Raw genomic sequence first — 16,596 nt, forward strand, 5'->3', positions numbered from 1 at the left:
CCTACCTCTCCGCTTTCCTCCCTACCTCTCCATCCCTACCTCTCCGCTTTCCTCCCTACCTCTCCATCCCTACCTCTCCGCTTTCCTCCCTCCCCTCGTCCTCCTCGCTTTCCTCCCTCCCCTCGTCCTCCTCGCTTTCCTCCCTCCCCTCGTCCTCCTCGCTTTCCTCCCTCCCCTCGTCCTCCTCGATTTCCTCCCTCCCCTCGTCCTCCTCGATTTCCTCCCTCCCCTCGTCCTCCTCGATTTCCTCCCTCCCCTCGTCCTCCTCGCTTTCCTCCCTCCCCTCGTCCTCCTCGCTTTCCTCCCTCCCCTCGTCCTCCCTCGCTTTCCTCCCTCCCCTCGTCCTCCTCGCTTTCCTCCCTCCCCTCGTCCTCCTCGCTTTCCTCCCTCCCCTCGTCCTCCTCGCTTTCCTCCCTCCCCTCGTCCTCCTCGCTTTCCTCCCTACCTCTCCACGCCCTCCTCGCTTTCCCCCTCCCTCCTCGCTTTCCCCCTCCCTCCTCGCTTTCCCCCTCTCCCCACCGGTTCTCCTCCCTCCTCGTTTCCCTCCCCCACCCTCCTCGTTATCACCCCTCTCCTTAACTCTCCTCGTCCTCCTCTCCCTCCTCGTTTTCCTCCCTACCTCTCCCATCCCTCCTCGTGTTCCTCCCTCTCCCCGCCTTCCCCTCGTCGTCGTCCTCCTCCCTCCCCTCGTCCTCCTCGCTTTCCTCCCACCTCTCCATCCCTACCTCTCCCCCGCCCCTCGTTTCCCCCCCTCCTCGTTATCCCCTCTCCCAACCCTCCCTACCTCTCCCCGACCTCATTTTCCTCCCTCTCCACGCCTCTTCCCACCCTCCTCGTTTCCCCCCTCTCCCCGCTTTCCCCCGCCCTCCTCGTTATCCCCTCTCCCAACCCTCCCTACCTCTCCCCGACATCGTTTTCCTCCCTCTCCACGCCTCTTCCCACCCTCCTCGTTTTCCCCTGTCCCCATCCCACCCACAACAACAAAATATTAAGGAACGAATGATCCTCGATTCCTCTGTGTCGAAGTCATTCTTTCTGGTGAAGTATTTTGAATTATTCTATTTCTGTATAGACAGGAGTAATTATATCATTTTGGCAAATGCATTTCCATTTACTTCCCTATTGGACCCACCACTATGCCATTTCTCTCCTGTTCTGTTGGTTTTCATATCAACATTATTTCATTGTCCAGAAGCCGAAGGCACAACCCTCGTCACTAACAACCCATCCTAGTTGTTGGATCTTTAGATTCCCCCTCTTTCTAAGTCATGGAACCTCTGCAGGTGCACAGTTTGAATCGTGTTTTTTCAAGTGCGCTGTTTAGAATGGCATTTTTGGCAAAAGTTTGAAAATGAAGTTTTATTGTCTGCTTCATCACAGTAGTTGCATGTTCTGTTCAGATGTATTACCAGTGTAAATGTGATGTCTGTTATTCTGAGCACCGTGGGTGGATGCCCTAATGGGTTATGCACGCAACGCAGACAGCTCCGGTACATTTCTCAAATGGCTGGTATATTTAAATCTTTCTGGGCATGTTGTTCGGCTTCACATTTTCCTAACGGAAATCCCTGTCACACACACACAGACGGAAACAGGGAAGACCGTCAAGGGCATTTTAACGCCCCACAGAGGACCAGACTAGCAGAACGAGAGAGATGATCTACATACAGAGAAGGAAAGAGAAATTCAGATACTCAAAGAAAATTGACAAAGCGCATTTTTTGCATTTCAGCTAACCCCAACCCTTCTCCTAACAACCTCATTTGAATAACCTGCTACGCAAAGTCAAATCTGTCATTAATTTGACAAAAGCTGTATCCCTTTTAGCCATGACCCAGTGGACAGCCAATACTCTGCCCACAGTGACTGTGATTAACAGACTGGACCAGGAGGCTACTGTTGCGTAATAGGGCTAACACTAAGAACAGTCATTTCAGTCTGGGTGAGTGTGAATAATGCCCCTGTGGAGATGGAAGATTAAGACAGGGAGGGAGTGGAATTTTACTGGCAATTAAACTGCAGAAATTCATTTGGGTGTGGGGGGGGTTACCTGGAAGAAGATTATGTAAAATTGTGGGAATTGTGTCGTCCTCCGATGTGGTTACAAAAAGGAATTGCTATCATCAAGGTCAAATAATGGAAAACCAAATACAAAATACATCTAGGTTTCCTAGCCACACCCCTTTACATCTGAAGCCAGAAAAAAAACTCCATAAAATAGCATTTTCTTGTCTTTCTGTGTAGGCTAACAGAAGCCACAACAGGACAAATTACTGCACAGGTTGGGAGGTCATACCTGGAAGGAGCCACACCCACCAGGTTGGGCCCAAGGCCTCTGAACAGCGAGCGCGGTCCCTCCTTCTCCAGTATCAACCTGTTGAGGGAGAGAGGAAGAGGTGTATGAATAGCTAGCATAGTGTTGATTACTGATATGCTGAAACATGAGAAAAGATGTTTATCAAGATAGTGGGCTAGTGCCAACGTGGATAATCAGTCTGCCATGACCATAGCACATCGGCCATTGCCTAAATTTGTCCATTGGCGACTAATACAGTAATAAACAGATGCATTTATGGTACATTTCCTGATACTGTGTGTTTTTGCAAGATGGATGAAAGGAACCAAAAGTGTCAAAACAGATCAACATAGCTAGCTGATGATGCATTACATTAGATGATGGATTTCAGCATTTGTGTATGTGACCTTTTTTTTAATACAGTGTGTTGTTTTAATCCTGAATGCTGTTTGGTTAAAACCGCTTTTCCAGCCGGTGTCTATTCACATACAACGATCTGGCTCAGTCAGCTAGGGTTAGGTGGCCTCCCGACCAGTTAGCCCCAGGTAAGACAGCAGGCCTCGAATGGAGACAAGACGTTATTAGGACGGCTGGTAGCCTAGCGATTAAGAACATTGGGCCAGAAACCGAACAGTCTCTGGTTCAAATCCCTGACTACACTAGGTGAAAATCTGTTGTGTCTTTGAGCAAGGCACTTAACCCTAATTGCTGCTGTAAGTCACTCTGGATAAGAGCATCTGCTAAATGACTAACATGTAAATGTGAATTATAAAAAGGTCAGCAATGCAATGAGCTGCTCTACGTAACATGGTAATGGCTGATGGGGTTCATGTTGTTTAGTGTCACCCAAGGTTATTCCACCATTAACTTCATTCATGGAGATATTCAAAGCAGTGACAGAGCTAAGCTTCAATTCAAGGATTAAGGCCTCTAAATTCATCTGCGAATTCAGTCTACTACGCAGTCAGGACTGCTCATACAGAGCTACTCTGTTCTAAATGCGATTTGGCCTACGCTGCAGTCGGTGGTGACCCACTTCTGCAAGTTGTTTTCCTCTCCCTGTGCTGCTTAGTGGTGGTGTTGGGTTTCAGTTAGTGCTTCCAGGGCAAAAGCACGGTGATTGACTGATGGAGAAAAGGGGGGGGGAGGGGGGGGGGGGGCAGGCCCAAGAACACTGCAGCAGAGCGGTGATCCAACAGAACGAAGCCTTCAGCCAAAACCTGACTTTAGCCATCTTAATAAAAAAATCTTCATCGATATTTCACTAGAAGGAAAATCTTTGTACCTAATCAATGAACTGGCGTTTATGGTGATGAGGCAATTAATGATACATTTGAAGTCAGAAGTTTACATACACTTAGGTTTGAGTCATTAAAACTGTTTTTTTTCTTCAAATGACTCCACAAATTTCCTGTTAACAAACTATAGTTTTGGCAAGTCGGTTAGGACACCTACTTTCTACTTTTTCCAACAATTGTTAAGACCGATTATTTCAATGTATCACAATTCCAGTGGGTCAGAAGTTTACATACACTAAATTGACTGTGCCTTTAAACAGCTTCAGCTAATTCCAGAAAATTATGTCATGGCTTTAGAAGCTTCTGATAGGCATTTGAGTCAATCGAAGGTGTACCTGTGGATGTATTTCAAGGCATACCTTCAAACTCAGTGCCTCTTTGCTTGACATCATTGGAAAATCAAAAGAAATCAGCCAAGACCTCAACAACAAAAAAATGTGGAGGTTTATCCTTGGGAGCAATTTCCAAATGCCTGAAGGTACAACGTTCATCTGTACAAACAATACGCAAGTATAAACACCATGGGACCACGCAGCCGTCATACCTCTCAGGAAGGAGACACATTCTGTCTCCTAGAGATGAACGTACTATGGTGTGAAAGGTGCAAATCAATCCCAGAACAACAGCAAAGGACCTTGTGAAGATGCTGGAGGAAACAGGTACAAAAGTATCTATATCCACAGTAAAATGATCCTATATCGACATAACCTGAATGGCCGCTCAGCAAGGAAGAAGCCACTGCTTCAAAACCGCAATAAAAAAAGCCAGACTACGGTTTGCAACTGCACATGGGGACAAAGATCATACTTTTTGGAGAAATGTTGTCTGGTCTGATAACACAAAAAGAACTGTTTGGCCATAATGACCAAATCAAATCTTATTTGTCACGTACACATGGTTAGCAGATGTTAATGCGAGTGTAGCGAAATGCTTGTGCTTCTAGTTCCGACAATGCAGTAATAACCAACGCGTAATCTAACCTAACAATTTCACAACAACTACCTTTTACACACAAGTGTATGCACACCATCATTATGTTTGGAGGAAAAAGGGGAGGCTTGCAAGTCGAAGAACATCATCCCAACCGTGAAGCACGGGGGTGGCAGCATCATGTTGTGGGGGTGCTTTGCTGTAGGAGGGACTGGTGCACTTCACAAACAGATGGAATCATGAGGAAGTAAAATTATGTGGATATATTGAAGAAGCAACATCAAGACATCAGTCAGGAAGTTAAAGCTTGGTTGCAAATGGGTCTTCCAAATGGACAATGACCCCAAGCATACTTCCGACATCGCGGCAAAATGGTTTAAGGACAACAAAGTCAAGGCATTGGAGTGACCATCAAAGCCCTGACCTCAATCCCATAGAAAAAGTGTGTGAAGCAAGGAGGCCTACAAACCTGACTCCGTTACACCAGCTCTGTCAGGAGGAATGGGCCAAAATTCACCCAACTTATTGTGGGAAGCTTGTGGAAGGCTACCTGAAACATTTGACCCAAGTTAAACAATTTAAACAAGGCAATGCTACGAAATACTAGTTGAGTGTATGTAAACTTCTGACCCACTGGGAATGTGATGAAAGAAATAAAAGTTGAAATAAATCATTCTCTACTATTATTCTGACATTTCACATTCTTCAAATAAAGTGGTGATTCTAACTGACCTAAGACAGGGAATTGTTACTAGGATTAAATGTCAGGAATTTAAATTGTGAGTTTAAATGCATGTAAACTTCCGACTTCAACTGTACATAACTAGTTGAATTCCAAGGTTAATATATTAACTGAAAATTTGAAACACCTAATTATGTCTAAAAAGAGTATGTTTGGTTGGATGGTCAAGATTTGTTGAACAGACCTTGTGAAGAAAATTATATGCCCATACAACTACAAGGTCTATGGCCCAATGTATTTGGTATTACCCCTCAAACTGTAGGGCTGTGAGTCAAGGAACTTTGGATGACGGTTATTTGTCATATAACGATGACCATGGTCATCAGTCAAATAGCCCAAAAATATGCATATTTTCTCCTCTCCTTCGCTCCAGACTGTATGTGCTGCAGGGGGGGGGGGGGGGGTGTCCTGTGTTTACTGTTTAGCTAAGCTGACAGCTAGTAGAGGGGATGGCTTGAAGATATTTCTGTCAGATTGGGCCCTGTTCTTGGTAAGCCATTGGGTGCATGTATTTCATGATACATTGCATTCAGAAAGTATTCCACCCTTCACTTTTGCCACATTGTTACTTTGCAGCCTAATTATTTAAAAAAAATACTCAACCTACAATGCACACACACATTTGCCACACCACCTTGCTAAAACAAGAAGCACCAATTTCATCACGTCATAAAGAGTCCATGTTACCGCGGAAATGGAGTCAACCGCATGTCTGGCCGTCTTCAGTCAGCTTCTCATTCCACACACAAAATTCTAAAACTGGATATTCATGTCTCTCCTCTTGCCTTATTCAAAAAATAAACAATGGCTATTAGATGTGAACCAGGCTTACTTTTACTTTACTGCTGTTGGGTAGTTTGTAGACTTGAAAATATATATTGTTTTGTATTAAAACAGGTATTTTAAATGTCCATAATCGTTGGTTACCAGATTACCGTGCCAGCCCTAGCTTTTTGCTCCCTTTACTACGCCAGTTATGAAACTGGCTGTGCCTTCTGGCCCCGTGGTGTGGAAAATGTTTAAGGTGAGGGCATCTAAACAGCTGTTGGTATGAGGGACATTCATTCACTGTGCCACTGTCCACATTACAATAACAGCTGCAAAGAACGTGTCTATTTCCTTGTCCTCTATGTATTTCAGCCTCTATTCTAGTCCGATCAGCAGAGGGCTTTTACAGAGCAATACGAAAGGAGAAGATTAAGGGGTTAATGTTTTCCCTTAGCAATATGGAGGATAGGAAGGAGTTGGAATAGTCACAGTGCAGTGGTATAGACTAAATGTTTTTAAAAACTAAGGCAAAGGAGAAAGTTGCCCTCTACGATACTTACGTGGGTCGTTCCACAGCAAACCAAAACAGAACCACAGTAAGCCCTGTTCTCATTCTATTTTTACAAGTGAGTGATGCAGATTTAAGTATGCTATAGAACAACTTGTACTTATCCAATATGATAAGGGATATTTCAGCCTTAGCAATGATGACTGCTAAACTACATCCCCAATCTGAGATTATAGAACCCCACTATGTGGTTCAATATGTGGGAGAACCATATTGATGCAATCAAAATGCTGAAAAGCAAAGCAAGATTCCCAGACCGTAGTCTATTATGGGGGGGGGGGGCGCGGAAGAGTAAACTTTAAGCTTAGAGGACAATAAAAAGACGACCGCTTCATGACCATTAAAAAGGAAAAGTCAAGATGTTTGTCTGACAACACTCTTCTACAGAAACTCATCTTTGAATCATTGGGTGTTAAGTGTCAAAAGGACATGTGAGATACTGGAGGTGGCCTTGAGTGAAACGTGGCGAGAAACTTCTACTCTTCCTGAAACGGTGACCCAACAAACCCTGTCCAAACAATGGAATGTGTAGGCTATTCTCTGTGACCCCTGTGTGTTGGTGAACTTACTTGAGGCAGTGGAGGGGTCCCGGGGGGGCCATGCGGGCCACACTGGCCCCGTTGACGGTGCTGAGCTGCACCTCAGAGATGTAGAAGGTGACATGAGAGGACTGTAGTCTGGTCTTTACCACTTCCAGTGGACAAGTCAGAATAGCACCCACTGTTCCCCCACACCTAGATGGGTTGAGAGAAAGAAAGAAGATGGGAGGAAGACAAGCAGGTCAGAATAGCCAGAGTACACAAGACTGTTTATTATTATTTTTACAAAAACAAGAAACCCCATAATTGCTCTCGGATCACTAAGATTAGGATCTGTATTCATCCATTTCATAATTGTTTATTGACCAGATATTATGCAACAGTTTTCAAAGTCCCAAAAATAAACTAAATCTATGTAATATTATTTTTACATTGCTCACCTGATGAAATGGCCTGAGTAAGACACTGAAAGCAAATATATTTTAAGTTAAATTATTAATTTGTATTTTGTCATTTCACTCTTTACCGCAACACTGAATCTTGTTTTTTTGGTCTTAATTACTTGTGTGTAATAGAGTATATATATATATATATATAAAACTAAATGAAACTGGGTGATAATGGTACAATTGGAAATCAACCATGTTTGACCGTCATCGTTATTTGACAGACGATAGTTTAGCCTATGTGAACTTGACTGGCACCGCTGAAGTCGGGCAGCGCACAGCTGGGCGACATACCAAATGACCTACCCATTCCCATAGCCTATTTCAATAAACATGTCGTAGGTAGGTAGCCTGTTATTATCATAATGCAAGAGTACAAATAATCTAGGAGGCCAGTAACAGAGTTCTCGGAAAGTTGTGTGTTGTTTGTGAATAGCCAAAATAAAAACATGGTATGGTAAAGAGAATAATCAATTTGGAAGTTTCTGCCGTCCACCTGACCAAAGCCTTAGTTTTTTCCTAAGTGTGCCGCCGGAAAATCACTCCTTGCAAACCAAACAGCCAATAATATTGGCCTATACTAGGCTACGGTCAATTAATGTGGCAGTAAACGTTACCTGTGTAAATTAAACTTATCACCTAACATTTATTTTATTGTCGAAGTGTTTATTCATATCCTTGAATTGCACACTTGGCATTAGCCTAAATAAGCTCCCACAGCAGTGCTTTTGATAAACGGGAACAAAAAATAAATGATTTGTCAGAGTTGTCACAAACAAATGTATTTTGAATAGCTATTATGAACAGTGCATTTATTTCAAAGCCATCAATCACATTTAACAAATAATTTTTTATACAAAGCGAACACCAAAAACGCCAAGGGGGATGATGTATTTACACTTTCTGATGCTTTTTTTATACTAAACTGGCCATAACACCTCTTAAGTTTTAATGGTGGATCATTCACCGTTGACGTCATTGAGGAAAGGTCCAACAACGCTGTTGAGAAGTAGGGAAAGACCCACCCACATCTAGACCTGATATTTCTGGAAACTAGATTGATTTTCATTGAGTTCCCTGCTAGCAGCAGCTGGATCTGGGCCAGATAAAGAATACAGACTACGCAACTGGAGGTGAACATAAAACGTGCAACTGTAAATACAGACAAACAGTGGTAACCTGGGGAGACTTTGAACTGGATTTACTCGTCTCTGACAGTGTAAACTAAGGTGGTGGCCCTTCTGCCTGTAATGAACGCCTTGGCATATTATGTCTGTTGGTGTAGGCTGGCGTCTGTGGTTGCTAGGCTACAGGTTTTCCCACCTCCGCTTTCAAATAATATTTGTCAATGAACCTCAACATGGGCTGTGTAGAACGCATACTCTTTGGGCGCAATCACACTGCTCCTTAGCCCGGGGCGAAGAGAGTGTTCGTACTTGCACATTCTAATGTGAGTTAGCATCAACCTTAGCCCAGGGATACCTGGCCCTGCAGCAGAGTTAGCACTGCCTTTTTGGCGCTATCCCCAGAAACATTGTGCCAAAATATCCCGTGTGAAACAGGGTCAAAAACAACGCATAGAATTTTTTTACTGTCTAATCGATTGGTCAACATTTTAAAACGTGTATTTTTCCATATATAGAAACACTGAATAAAATCAACTAAATGTAGGCTACTGAGCTTGTCTGTTGCTTTAAGCACTGCGATTAAAATTGAAGACAAATTACTAAAGAGAGCTCCAGAGATCAGTATAGCCTAACATGCTGACCACACCGCTCACGTCGCAAAATACATTTAAACATACATGTTATTCAGTTATTTCACTCACGTGCACCAACTAGTGTCTGCGTTACGCTAAAATAGAAGTCAGTTCTCTGACACTGAACGCGGTGCAAGTACTGCCTCGCCCATCTCCTCATTGGTTTATAGAAGCAGATACCCATGTGCCATCTCATGTGTTATACCCACGTGGGTGATTGAAAGATGAACTGAGTTCAGTCGGTCATCGTGGTAACTTTGAAAGTTAGATGCCAATCGCCAAAAAATGTCCAAAGAAGAAAAATCCTGGAAGGAGTAGAGATTAGAGGTCGACCGATTATGATTTTTCAACGCCGATACTGATTATTGGAGGACCAAAAATACCGATACCGATTAAATGGCCGATTTAAAAAAAAATGTATTTGTAATAATGACAATTACAACGATACTGAATGAACACTTATTTTAATTTAATACATCAATAAAATCAATTTAGCCTCAAGTAAATAATGAAACACGTTCAATTTGGTTTAAATAATGCAAAAACAAAGTGTTGGAGAAGAAAGTAAAAGTGCAATATGTGCTATGTAAGAAAGCTAACGTTTCAGTTCCTTGCTCAGAACATGAGAACATATGAAAGCTGGTGGTTCCTTTTAACATGTCTTCAATATTCCCAGGTAAGAAGTTTTAGGTTGTAGTTATTATAGGAATTATAGGACTATTTCCCTTTATACCATTTGTATTTCATTAACCTTTGACTATTGGATGTTCTTATAGGCACTTTAGCATTGCCAGTGTAACAGTATAGCTTCCGTCCCTCTCCTCGCTCCTCCCTGGGCTCGAACCAGCAACACAACGACAAGCCACCATCGAAGGAGCGTTACTCATGCTAGCTAGCAACTTACCTTGGCTTACTGCATTCGCGTAACAGGCAGTCAGTCTCCTTGTGGAGTGCAACGAGAGAGAGGCAGGTCGTTATTGCGTTGGACAGGTTAACTGTAAGGGTGCAAGATTGGATCACCCGAGCTGACAAGGTGAAAATCTGTCGTTCTGCCCCTGAACGAGGCAGTTAACCAGTTAAAGCTATGGGGGCGCTATTTCATTATTGGATAAAAAAACGTTCCCGTTTTAAGTGCAATATTTTGTCACGAAAAGATGCTCGACTATGCATATAATTGGCAGCTTTGGAAAGAAAACACTGACGTTTTCAAAACTGCAAAGATGTTCTGTGAGTGCCACAGAACTCATGCTACAGGCGAAACCAAGACGAAACCTCAAACAGGAAATGAGCAGAATTTTTGAGGCTCTCTTTTTCCATCGTCTCCTTATATGGCTGTGAATGTGCCATGAAGGAGCCTATGCTCTCTGCCGTTCGTCCAAGGTGTCTGCAGCATTGTGACGTATTTGTAGGCATATCATTGGAAGATTGGCCATAAGAGACTACAATTGCCAGGGGTCCGCCCGGTGTCCTTTGTCTAAATTGGTGCGTAATTTTCAGCTGCAAGCATTTTCCCATGGGATACAGAGGGGAAAGCACACTTCCACGAACGATATATCTTTGAAGAGATACGTAGAAAAACACCTTGAGGATTGATTCTAAACAACGTTTGCCATGTTTCAGTCGATATTATGGAGTTATTTTGGAAAAAGTTCCGCGTTTTTTAAACTGAATTTTCGGGGGTTTTTGCTGGCAAAACATGACGCAGAAAACGGACCGATTTCTCCTGCACAATTAATCTTTCAGGAAAAACTGAACATTTGCCATCTAACTGAGAGTCTCCTCATTGAAAACATCCGAAGTTCTTCAAAGGTAAATGATTTATTTGAATGTTTCTGGTTTTTGTGAAAATGTTGCCTGCTGATGCTAACGCTAAATGCTAACGCTAAATGCTAACGCTAAATGCTAGTTTTGCTATGGTTGAGAAGAATATTTTTGAAAATCTGAGATGACAGTGTTGTTAACAAAAGGCTAAGCTTGAGAGCTAGCATATTGATATTAATTTGCGATTTTCATGAATAGTTAACGTTGCGTTATGGTAATGAGCTTGAGGCTGTATTCACGATCCCGGATCCGGGATGGCTCGCCGCAAGAAGTTAACCCACCGTTCCTAGGCAGTCATTGAAAATTAGAATGTGTATTTAATTGACTTGCCTAGTTAAATAAAGGTATAAAAATAATAATAATAATAATAAATAAAATAAAATACAAATTTTTATTTAAAAAAAACGGCAAATCGGCCCCCAAAAATACAGATTTCCGATTGTTATGAAAACTTGAAATGGGCCCTAATTAATCGGCCATTCCGATTAATCGGTCGACCTCTAGTAGAGATGACAAGAAACGATTCAGTTGACCGTTTTGTGTGTGGATTAATTGTCGGAGTAGAGGACCTTGTGCATTTCAGGTAAAATAACTCAATATCCCAGGACAAATTAGCTAGCAACTGCAAGCTAGCTAGCCAAATTCCCATTAATGTTTAATGCTTTTCGACCTGTCCCCAAATTAATATAAATGATTGAGAGTTTGTTTTTATATTTTAACCTGCGGTGTCATGATCGCGTTTGGTGTAGGGGGATGAAATCAATTTGCCTGCGGACAGTTTGGGTATGGTGTGACCAGAAGGGATTTCACAGATTTAAAAAAAAATGTATATAAATAAATAAAACATCAAATTGTTCCCGACTCTCCTTCTGCTACCTGAAATTAACAGTAATAAGCTACACCAACCTTTTCCCATTTGGAGTGTCAAGTTATCGTACCATTTCTACTGATCTGTGTGCCAGTTCTGATTTTCATACATACATTTTTGTGGAACAGTTTAATTTATAATAAGTCTTCCATCGCTCAAAATCAATGTCGTGTGGTAAATCAAAATTATATCAAAAATTATTATACAAATCTAAAAAGGAACTTCTATTGCCAATATGTAAAAATAGCCTACATAAAGCCAACAAATAAAAACATTGTAGCCCGCAGGTAGAAAATGTCCTGATAAAAATAAAAATCCCATTGGCTACGCATGGCCTGTCTGCAAGGAACTTGACACATGCAACACAGCATTCCTAAACTAGCCAACAATGTCTGCTATGTGGATCGAGCAGTCATTTGAAAGAGTAACAACATTTCAGCAAGATAACTCAAAAGGCAAAATACATTAAAGCCAAGATAATAGAATTCATTGCCCTTGACAATCAACCATTCTCTGTCGTGGGTGATGATCAAGCACCGGTACACACTACCAAGTGCGCTATTTTTCAGATGTTTCCATACTGGAGTTGCACAGTAACGGAGTCTTTGCGTGTCAAAAAAGATACAGTAGCACTGTCAAAGCTGTACAAAAAAAGTCTGCAAACAAGCAAACACCAGCCGCGAACGATGTGCTTACAATACCACGTTGTTAATAAAGCATCATTTGTTCGACCGCAACTTCTGGAGTAGCTAGCTTTAGTTTGGTACCTAGCTAGCACCAATACAACCAGCCTGAAAACAATGACCAGTAGAAACTGCAGTCAATTTCATTATTCTTAGCAATGATTTTAGGAATCCTTGTGAGTAAGTATTAGCTAGGTTGCCACTTGTTGTTCGCCTATTGAAATTTAACTTAAATAAATTGCTAGTCAGCTACGTAATCCTGTTGGCCAAAGCTAACATTATAAGCAGCCAGCTAGCTTCATCTGTCTAGTAAGGCTCGACCGCACCGGGTTGTGAATCTAGCCACAATAATGATTAGGCACAATAGTGGAATTTGCGGTTTGCCTTCAAAATAAAAGTATGTAATTGAAAGTAATGCAAATTAAATACATATAATTATGCCATACTTTTATTTTGAAGGCTAACCGCAAAGTCTACTATTGTAGCTAATCTTTATCGTGGCTAGCTTCACATAGATGGGTCCGACCACCATTAATCAAATAAGAAATGTCTTATAAATTAGGGTTATTTCAGATGACACATAGCTATATAGTTAGCTAGCTAACTATAGCTACTGAAACAGATGTCGTGTTATTTGACACGTATCTTTTTTGACACGCAAAGACCCAAACGGCGTTCCATAGAAATCCTGGTTGAGAATGAAACTGAACAAAAACAACGAAACAGCACAGCAAGTAAGTGAAATAAATTGTTTTTGATTATGTTTTACTGGTAATGGGGACATATGTAAATACCAACAAAATAACAATTTGGTCAGTGTATGTGTAACCTTTATCTACAATGACGACGCTGGGCAAATTGTGCGCCGCACTATGGGACTCCCAATCAAGGCCGGATGTGATACAGCCTGGATTCGATCCAGGGACTGTAGTGACGCCTCTTGCACTGAGATGCAGTGCCTTAGACCACTGCATCCATGTGTGTGTTAACTATTTAACTGTACTAGAATGCTTAAAAGGCCGCTAAAGTTGTAAATATACTGGTAAATATCGGTATCGGGCAAAAATGTCACATCGGTGCATCGCTAGAATAATCCTTTGGCGGCTTCTGTGCACGAGTGACATAGTGATGTCCCATTCATTACCTAGGGTTATTTCTCTCCCTAACACTAGTAGCTCCATTTGAGAGTCACTCCCCCACCAAGGGACACTTGAAAACGAGGGGGAGGGCTAAGGGGGTTATTGGGATTGAGGCCGTTTACCGCTGCTGCCTTTCAAAAGACCGAACCAAATACAGGCAAGAGCGACCTTCGGCCCAGATTCAGGGGCTGTTCCAGGTTGCTGCTGCTGCTGCCTGCGCCTGAGTGTACAACCAACAGACAGTGAGAGGAAACAAGACACACAGGCCTTGAGACCTGTTGTGAGGAACATCAAGGGGATTTAGAGATCATTATTTGTTTCTCGCTGAAGTAACTCAATTTGTGCCCCTAACATTGCGTTTTCAGAACTCAATTAATAAAAAATAAAACATCAGGTTCGACAAGATGGGCCTTACTTGTTGACATTTTTAACGTTTGCCCAGAGGCTGATGGAAAACAAGACAAAGGGGAAAAGATAAAAGGAAGAAAATATGCTGGCACTGCAATGGAATAAATCTAGCCTTTCTCTGAGGTAAAACAATATATTAAAAAAGACTGGCATACAAAACAGGCTATCTAGTGTTAGGCTATCCTAAGACTTGAGCCAAAACCATACTAGAATTCAATTTCCATGACAAGTAGGCATATTCTTGTCCAATTGTGAGAATGGCTCCAATAACCAACAGGTTGCTTTTCAATGACACTTAACTTATTGATTTAAATCTACAATCTCAATTTACTTGGAGCAGTCAGACATTGATAAAAAAAAAAAAAGTAAATTCAGCAATCTAGTCTTCAGACAGGTGCCCTTCAACCCTTCCAATGTCCTCATTGTCAACATAATGTATTGAATGTGAAAGTCTACAATGTAGCAAAGGTAGAACATGACTTCAGTATCACATTGACCAGAAGATGCCAATGATGTACAGGAACGGAAACAGACACTCCGGTAGTGTGGTCAAAGTCGCAACAGATGTTCTTTTTGTGTTTTTCCTACAATGAGAATGAAAAATAAGCTAGCTACTGTACATTGACACTTGACGATATCACCGGGAGACCTGTGTAAACTGTGTAAACACAATATTTCCACTGACATGCAAGCAACTTAAGCCAACTGACATTTACTCTTCAGGTGTTGACCTGTTGCACCCTCTACAACCACTGTGACCCTGCTGGTCATCTATGAACTTTTGAACATCTTGGCCACGTACTGTTATAAGCTCCACCCGGCACAACCAGAAGACAACTGGCCACCCCTCAGAGCCTGGTTCCTCTAAAGGTTTTTTCCTAGGTTCCTGCCTTTCTAGGGAGTTTTTCCTAGCCACCGTGCTTCTACATCTGCCTTACTTGCGGTTTGGGGTTTTAGGCTGGGTTTATGTATAGCACTTTGTGACATCGGCTGATGTAAGAAGGGCTTTATAAACACAATTGATTGATTGACGTAGCTAGCTATATTGAATCCAAACCTGTGTTTTGCCCTGACCTTTTCATCCAGTCCATTGAACACCTCGGAAGGCAAATAAGGTAGATATTGCTGTAGGTTAGTGGTTGATACAGAGGATGCATTGCATAGGCCAAGACGTGTTCTCCATCTTTCAATGGTGTGTTTTATAAGGCTTGTCGGAGTATGCCAAAGCACAAAGTGTCAAGAACTGTAATCATAATATTCGACGATATAGCTACTCGGTCAACGGCTGGCAGAGGACAACAATGGCTCGTGCGTCACTGTCGTGGACTTCATTCACGAGCATACTCATCTGTCTTAAGGCAAACCACGAACCCTGTGGAGTGTGATGTGTACTAATATCAACCTGTTTTCGGTCGAATTTAATAATGCGATGTGTAATAAACTAGTGGCTAGCGCCTGGCTACCTAGCTAAACCGTGGTTGCCTTTTTTGATGCTGCAAGACAGAGCTAATTTGCTAACTAGCTGCTGAGGATGGCATAGGTAGTGACAGCTGCTAATGTTACATGCACGCGCGTCTGGAAAAATGTATTGTTTTCTCCATGCAAACTTATTTTGACTCTATAAAAGACAGTCAGGTCATGTTAACTAGCTAACATTATTCCTAACAAATAACTCACCCTCCGGCAAACAAATGAACCAGGGTATCCCTTTGACTCATTTTTTAGCATTCTCCGAACCAGCACACTCTCCGGACTGCGTCAATGAGGAAGACCGGGTTGGATGACGATATGCGCACTTCGTAATATCAGCGACGTCGGTTAGAAAATCAGTAAAACTGATTTGATTAACGTTGCCCAACGTTAGCTAGTCATCTAACGTCACACAAACCCTTCTGTTTCGTACAATCCCCTCTTTGAACGGACGGGTTTTATTTTAATTCCTATGTACGTTAAACTACAAAACATGAGGAATTATAAATTAACATGTTCTGTGTATTCTCAGTTCTATCCATCGGTATTTGCTACAGTCACCCTCGCTCGCATCTCTTATCTGTTCTGTTCATCGCTGCAATGAGGGAGGATAGGTCACAGTATGTACTGTAGAATAGGCTGCAAGACAGAGCCGGCTATTGGCCAGTTAGCGTAAGTACGTCACTTTGTCTCCGCCCGATCACGCATCTTTCACATGATCACGCCGCGATCAATCAGCCACAGGGCAATAAACAGGGTGCAGTTTAGGCTTTATAGGAATAAATAACTGATTAACTTTTTTTAACAGTATTGTTGTGACAATATGGCTGGTGGTCATACCTGACTATTCAAAATGCTTTG

The 16,596-nt window shown here is 42.2% G+C and overlaps 1 protein-coding gene across 1 annotated transcript in view; it reads right to left on the minus strand.

Annotated features, from left to right (window-relative positions):
* Window positions 1–16,351, minus strand: part of LOC115103234 (solute carrier family 25 member 36-A) — a 31,559-nt gene extending 15,208 nt beyond the window's left edge. Inside the window, exons 1-3 of the mRNA XM_029624041.2 lie at window positions 15,943–16,351; window positions 7,172–7,336; window positions 2,297–2,374 (exon numbers count right to left, since the gene is read on the minus strand). Of these exons, the coding sequence (XP_029479901.1) occupies window positions 2,297–2,374; window positions 7,172–7,336; window positions 15,943–15,983 (284 nt within the window). The 5' untranslated portion in view covers window positions 15,984–16,351. The remainder of the gene's footprint in view (window positions 1–2,296; window positions 2,375–7,171; window positions 7,337–15,942) is intronic.
* Between the last annotated feature and the right edge of the window lie 245 nt (window positions 16,352–16,596).

The sequence above is a fragment of the Oncorhynchus nerka genome, linkage group LG20 (genome assembly GCF_034236695.1).
Source record: "Oncorhynchus nerka isolate Pitt River linkage group LG20, Oner_Uvic_2.0, whole genome shotgun sequence".
In the NCBI taxonomy this organism is placed as follows: domain Eukaryota; kingdom Metazoa; phylum Chordata; class Actinopteri; order Salmoniformes; family Salmonidae; genus Oncorhynchus; species Oncorhynchus nerka.